The sequence below is a fragment of the Mus caroli genome, unplaced genomic scaffold (genome assembly GCF_978045245.1).
Source record: "Mus caroli unplaced genomic scaffold, Mus_caroli_1 scaffold_13, whole genome shotgun sequence".
Taxonomy (NCBI): Eukaryota; Metazoa; Chordata; class Mammalia; order Rodentia; family Muridae; genus Mus; species Mus caroli.
The window spans coordinates 63,389,210-63,396,694 of NW_028227268.1; the positions used below are offsets into that span (position 1 = coordinate 63,389,210).

Genomic DNA, 7,485 nt, shown 5'->3' on the forward strand with positions numbered 1-7,485 from the left:
TTCTTTTGGCCCTGGCATTCCCCTATATTGGGGCATATAAAGTTTGCAAGTCCAATGGGCCTCTCTCTTTCCATTGATGGCCGACTAGGCCATCTTTCGATACATATGCAGCTAGAGACAAGAGCTCCGGGGTTCTGGTTAGTACATCATGTTGTTCCGACAATAGGGTTGCAGATCCCTTTAGCTCCTTGGGTACTTTCTCTAGCTTCTCCATTGGGAGCCCTGTGATACATCCAATAGCTGACTGTGAACATCCACTCCTGTGTTTGCTAGGCCCCGGCATCGTCTCACAAGAGACAGCTATATTTGGGTCCTTTCAGCAAAATCTTGCTAGTGTATGCAATGGTGTCAGCGTTTAGAAGCTGATTATGGGACGGATCCCTGGATACAGCAGTCTCTAAATGGTCCATCCTTTCATCACAGCTACGAACTTTGTCTCTGTAACTCCTTCCCTGGGTGTTTTGTTCCCAATTCTAAGAAGGTGCACAGTGTCCACACTTTGGTCTTCATTCTTCTTGAGTTTCATGCGTTTATCAAATTGTATCTTATATCTTGGGTATCCTAAGTTTTGGGCTAATATCCACTTATCAATGAATACATATTGTGTGAGTTCTTTTGTGATTGTGTTACTTCACTCAAGATGATGCCCTCCAGGTCCATCCATTTGGCTAGGAATTTCATAAATTCATTCTTTTTAATAGCTGAGTAGTACTCCATTGTGTAAATGTACCTAAAAACCAAATCTTTAAAGGGGGGGTTAACAGGATACTCATTAAAGAATGAAATTATTTGGTAATGTTCATTTCTGAAAATATTATGATACTGTTTTGGAAATTTAGTGAGCTTGATGTTAACCCAACCATTTTATTTTTAGGTATCTGCCCCAGAGAAATATTTGCATTTCTGCACGCACACACCCAATCAAAAGCACTATAAAGCTAAGTCAGATACAACTGGGGTGGAGAGACAACTCAAGGGTTCAGAGCATTTGCTGTTTTTCCTGAGGACCAGAGTTCAATTCCCAGCACCCAGTATCATTAGGCATCTCCAGCTCCATGGGATTCAACACCTTTGGCTTCCACTCCCATATATGCACAAATTAATCTCTCCCTCTCTCTCTCTCTCTCTCTCACACACACACACACACCCTCACTCCTCCAGATAATTAAATTTAATAAAAATAAATCTTTTAAGAGGACAGCATTTATTTTATTTTTAAAATTAGTGTGTTGTTTGCATGCATGGGTGTACTTATGAAGTGTGTGTGGCCTTATACATTCCATAGCACTGAGGTGAATAACTTTATAGTCAGAGAATAACTTTATAGGCTTGGTTTCTCCTTCCATCTTTATGTGGGTTCAGGAGAAAGAACCAGGCTTGGGCTTACACAACAAGCACTTTTACCTGCTGAGCCATCTTGCTGGCTATGTTCACTATTTATAACAGCAAAACCTCAACAGCAGCCTTAATTGGCCATCACTGAAGGAATGGGTTAAATTATAGTACACCCCAAAGGGGCCCATATGGAAAACGATTTTGATGTTTTTAGAGGTAATTACATGAAAAGGAGCTCTAGTCATTCTCAAGCAGAAATAAGTAAACTGTAGAACAAATACAAACACAAAGTTCAGGCTTTAAAAGGTTGAATGAGGGCAGGTGAGGTAGATGGCTCAGCAGGTAAAGGCCTTGTTGCCAAGCCCAGTGACCTGAGTCTGACCCCCAGAGCCATGATGAAGGAGAGAACCAAGTCATGGTGGTGGTGCACCATGACAAGAGGATGCCCATGCCGTAACACAGTAAAGAAATGTTGCATTTTTTAAAAAAGGTTTAAGTGATACTTGGGCCCATGAAGAGAAATGAGAAGAGGACAGAAGAAAACTGTCACCCTGGGAATAGGGGCGGAGCAAGCACAGCATCACCTGGGTGACAAGAACTCCGATTAGCTTATCACAGATTAGTCTGAATTCCAGAGGCCCCAAAACAGCACTTCTGAAACTCAACCATCCTGATGTGCTCATGGGGTGGCTGCTGTGGACAACGAGGGCACGTAAGAGTCCATGCTACACTCCTGCAAGGCTTTCCCTTCTCTGAGTTTCAGGGGTTTCTTCAGGGAAAGGAAGTGGCTAGCTTAACTGACCTCCAAGTGTTTGCTGGTTTGATGCCACAACATAGGCAGGCCTGAAAGAGGTTCCCTACCTCTCTAGGGGAAAACAAATAAACAAAACCAACAGCTGAGGAAATAAAGCTCAAATCAGGAGGCTGAAAGGAATGTATACTCCTGGGAAGATGACATCCTTGAGAGCAGAAGCTGTCCCTGCCTCCCTAGACTCACATCCTCAACTATTACAGAGGGGGTGGCTTTGATGATGGCTGATGCATCCTCCAGCTTGGACAGTCTAAAATAAGCTCTGGGCGGGAGGGGCAGTAGGAAGCAGGGGGTTGGGGGAGGCTGACAGGAACCAATTGGCTGAGGTTTTCTAATGGAGTCATAAGGAGAGCAAAAGGCTCTGCTCTGGGAGAAGCGGATACAGAGCAGGGACAAATGCTGTTGGCAAGAGCCTCCAGCCTCCCTGATCTCCTTTCAAGAGCAGCTCCTTCCTGAAAGAGCCCAGGAGCTAGAAGACTGGGCTAATCTCTCCCCACACAAATAACTCTACTCATTATTTTAGGAACTACTGTTCCAGTTACCCTGGAGGTCTCAGGCCTATTTCAAAGTGGAATCATTTTGAAGACAACAAACTTAAGAGTTTAATACTTTCAATTTGCTTCATCCCTTGAATTAAACTAATAATCGACAGATTTTTTTTTAACAGTTGAACTCAAACATTTAAATTCCACTCATTCATTTAAGAATCAGAAAAATAGCCCCTGTGTAGCAAAAATAACTAATTGCCAATTTAGGCAGTTGCTTCAAATAACCTGGAAACTTACAAACCTCCCTCAAAACAGCCTTTGGCAAGGCCAGAAACTTCTTAAATCAAAGTTGACTGTTCTATGGGTGGTTTTTCAGTTTGTTAAACTATAAGGGGGAGAGCTCAATAAAACATATTTCTTGCTTTTCATATCACCACTACCAGTTTACTGATACGGAAATTAAAACAGAGGTAAAGGACTCATTCAAGGTCAGACCTCAGAAAGTCACAAGCAGTAACCGCATATCCCATACACTGCTTCCCAGAACAGGATCCAAATGAGAAGAGGAAATCACATTTCTCTCTCTTCAAGAGTCCTACCCTTCCCAAATAGACAGGTCTCTAAGGCCCTTGGCATTCTCACAAACCAATGACTGAAACTTGGAGAGTCTGGTTAAGCTTCCTGATTGCTTCCTGGCTATTGGAAATCTGACCTCAGAGAAAGAGGCCATAACCCCTGCCCTACTACTCCACTCTAGTTTGCCCCATAAAACAAGTCAAACCTTGCTTGCCTGCCTGCTTGCCCATAAAGGCTTTAAAAACAGCCAAACCAGGGCACTTCAAAGCAATGTTTTCAGTCTAAACAGCTCTTTCCAAAAGGAGTGGCTACAACTAGGTGGCACTGGGCTGGACCGCGTGGGGAACTCCACTGGAAGTTAGCAAGCAGGGGGCAAGCAGGTGGTGAGAGGCAACGGAAGAGGGCGAGGGGAAAGGGGAGCAGGATATATAGTGTTTTCCCAAAGTGCTGCAAACAAGGCCAGGAATCCTCAAACACCAGAAACCGGAGAGCAACCAGTTCCCAACAGCCAGTTGCCCAAATTGGGGACCTTGTACCAACACAAATTCCCAATCTCCTACACTGCTCCGGGGTTGGAGGTCTTTGGCGATCTAGGACAATGTTTTCCATGTCTGTGACTTGGAGGTCTGGAACTCTGTTTTCCATGACTGTGACTTTGACACGGGTTAGGAAGAGCTTCTAACCTGGTCCAAAATCCTGACTAACAAATTAAGGGCGGACAGAGGGGGAAACCAACTTTCCCCAGAATGCACAGGTCTTCTTGGTCTCCTGGGCCAGAGAGCAAAACCAAGAAGGCAAGCCCCTACCGCTCGACAAAAGCTACCTTCAGTTCAAGAGCAAGACCCACCCATCTGAAGAGAGACACCTCATCTCTCTTCAGACCCTGACGGTGACAGTGACTTAGAAGGAGGGCAGGCTCTATTCCACAAGATGGAAACTGGTGACCCACGCAAACACGCCAATTCCTGGGACAGTTTGGTGGCCAAGTCTGCGTCCAGTCCCAAGACAAGTCGCGAGGGGGGCGGGGGGTAGTACTGACAAGTGGCAAGCAAGCCCCACTTTGTTCCTATCCAGGGAAACCAGACATTTTTTTGAGTCACCCAACCAGCATGAATCACACGGCAGAGCTATGGGAACGGGAAAGGATGTTATTTTTCGGCATTCTTGAGGATTTTCCCTTTGTCCCAGCTCTATCGATACTCTTCCCGCCCCCATTCCAACCCCATCCCCCAACTCTCACGCATTTTTTTCCCTGCTCCATTTTTATTTTCTCTTGGCCTTCGCAGGCTCTGCGCTCCCCGGCACGACTCGCAGGCAGGACTCTCAGCTCCTCACCCGCGGCAGCTCACCTGCGTCAGGTCCTCGTCGTTGAGCAGATGCGACTCGCGGGGCTTGAAGCAGTTCTGACACTTGCTCTTGTTGAAGATGTTAGCCTGAAATTTCCTGCACGGGTTTTCCTTGGCCGCCGACATGTCGGCTAGGCGGCCGCGGAGCGGGCCGCCACGGCCCAGCGCTCTCCCGGGGGTCGGGGACTCAGCGCGGCCGCCGCCGCATTTTGCGCTGGCCGCCGCAGGCCCGGAAAGGCCTCCCCTCTCGCGCCGCGCCCCGCCTGCTCGCCGCGGCCTCAGAGCGCGCGCGCCGCCTCGCGCCCCGCCCCGCCGCCCGGCCGCTGTGGGCCCATGGACGGACGCGGCCTCCGGCCGCTGGCTCCACCGCGGCCGCCCCCAAGGCGCCGGCCGGCAAGTCCAGCCGTCGCGCTCACCCGGCGCCCGCCGCCACCGCGAACGAACCGAGCTGGGCGCCGCGCGCACTCGGGGAGGGGCGGGGTGGGGCGGGGCGCCGCAACCGGCAGCCCCGCGGGCCAATGGCACCTGCACGCTCCTGCTAACAAAGAAACCCATCGACCAATGGATGGCGGGGGCGGGACCGGGAGCAGCGGGCGCAAGGTAACTTGTCCAGGCTGGGAAGGTGGAGGCGCTGGGATGGAACTTTCAGGTTTGGTGGACTGGCGCCGCCGCCCGCGGCCTGACAGCTGCGGCGTTGGGCTGGGCTGCTCCCGGAAGGACGCCGGAGATCTCCGCGGTCTCCCTGCGGGCCCCTGTCTTTCTTGTAGCCTCTTCGCTGCGGCCTTCTGCCTCGTCTAGCCTGCGCCCCTACTGTGTGCTAGGTCTGTGGTCGATCCAGATGCCACCATAAAGACTAGAAACTGTTTCAAGTGCTTCCCGTGGCTTAGATCATTAAAGTTCCACAACCTTCCCGTGACCATTCCGGTTTTACGTAAGGAAACTGAGGCGCGTGGAGCAGTTAAGTAATAAGACGTAGTGTTCCCGAGGTGACTAGAAGATGTCAGCAGCCTTGAGGAGTTGTCAATTCTATTATGGGAGCCCAATTCTGCTAGAGTTACATACGCACTTTTACCTCCGTTTTGTGCTTGAGGAGACAAAAGCTCAGACACTGCGAATAGCTTGTAAAAGGTCACTCTGCAAGAAGGGGCTTGAACTATATACTACAGGCCACTCTTGTCCAGACTCCCAGGCAAAAGGCCACTTGGAAAGGAAACGACAGAGGAGTCCAGAATGGGCAGAGGGGAGGGGGATGGAGTGGGACAACCCCTGCTCCTTAGGAGGCAAATTGTTCCCAGCAGCAGTGAAATGGATCTAAGCAGAGAGCATGCAGAAATGTTCCCAAGGTATGCAGGTGGAAGTGGGGGAGGAGGAACAAGAAAGGAGTATGTGGTCCCAGAACTCTGGAAGCAGATCTAGGAGGGTGGAGAGTTTAAGGCCAGCCTGGACCATAATGAGACGTTTATAAGGAGGCTAAGGAGGAGAGGAGAGGGAGGGAGTGAGGGAGGCAAGACAGAAAGGAGGAATCAATTTGACCTGGGATTCCAGGCTCAGCTGGCTGGCAGTTCCAGAAGTCAGCCTGCGTTTTTTAACAGGCTGAGCTAACTCATTCTTCACAATGGAGGTGATATTGGAGCAGGTGGTGGCACTGAGAGCAGCTGTGCTCAGGTCACAAGGAGGCTTTAGGAGAGAAATGCCTTCAGAGTTGCGTACTTTTCCACTGCTCATCTGGTGACTACCCCGGGGAGGTGCTTTTCCATTTTGAGAAAGAAATGCTCTCCTGCACAAGGAATCAGGAATGAAGGAGCCCAGATCAAAGTGTGCCTGCAGCCTGAGGGGGAAAGCCCAGCTATGATCCAGCTGTGGGCGGGTCCTTTGCCCTCACTGGCACCTCACTGACCACATGGACAAAACTGACATGAATGTAAGGTGTTGCAAGCGTTAGGTGATAATCATCTTTGCAAAATACTTCACGTAATGTGGCCAATCATTAATTGGTGAATTTTGGGAAAGGGTGTTTACTGGACTATGCTTGCGACCTTGTTGATTTAAATTTTTTTCCAGAATAAAGAAGGGGAAGGGGTAAAGGGAGACTGACGGTTCTTGTCTGCACCGAATACTCGGAAAGTGATACCAGTGGTGGCTTCTGGGGCGAAGAACTGGGTTATTGGGAGGTGGCCTACTTTTAAATTTTCATTATAAAACCTTTTTGTTCCTTTTGGGTTTTGTTTTATGAGCATGTACAAGCTGTTTAAAAGAAAGACTTAGAGCCAGCGAGATTGCAAGGCGAGTAAAGGCCTTTGGTACCACACCTGATGAATTGAGATGAGTCCCCTGAAGCCACATGGTGGAACAGCACAAACTCCTGCAAGTTGTCCTTGGACCTCCAGATGAGTAGCACAGTGTGTGCGCATGTGCGCACACGCACAGACACAGACACACACACACACACACACGAAATACATTTAAAATCTAATTACAAGTTTTCAAAAAATATATATTTTAAAGTTCTACCCGTATCTTGGGGCCAATCAAGGCTACCCTATTAAGAAAATGCCGAGCATACGTTGTCCAGGCCAGCCACATACCACTTGTGTCACAGCTGTGGGTATGAGGAAGAGTGACTCAGGGATCCTGAGGCTGGTAGCCTGACAAGAGCTCAACCTCAAGCAAATGAAAACTGATAAAAACAAGAGGCAAACAGAAACCTTCCACTGGAAAGTCGCAGGGCCCTGCCTAGGAAACCCCTGACTCTATAGTAGACTGAGGGCGGTGGCTCCTGGAAAAGGCAGGATCCTGGACACTGAGGAAGACTCTGCCTGGAGAAGGAGGAGGAGAGATGTTCCAGATCACCACAGCAGGGCGCTTGGCTCAGGACATCCAGACCAGTCTGTGTAAACAAACAGAAGCCTGGATGTCATTAAGGTGTTGC

General features: G+C 49.1%; 1 protein-coding gene across 8 annotated transcripts in view; it reads right to left on the minus strand.

The window, feature by feature from the left end:
- Mprip (myosin phosphatase Rho interacting protein) overlaps window positions 1-5,009 on the minus strand; it is a 115,438-nt gene extending 110,429 nt beyond the window's left edge. For 5 of the 8 annotated variants that reach the window (XM_085829973.1, XM_029484025.2, XM_029484023.2 and 2 more), the window contains exon 1: window positions 4,560-5,009. In XM_085829973.1, coding sequence (XP_085686099.1) covers window positions 4,560-4,682 — 123 coding nt within the window. In that variant the 5' untranslated portion in view covers window positions 4,683-5,009. The remainder of the gene's footprint in view (window positions 1-4,559) is intronic. The other 3 variants (XM_085829974.1, XM_021178482.2, XM_021178484.3) reach the window with 1 other exon arrangement.
- Window positions 5,010-7,485: the final 2,476 nt, after the last annotated feature.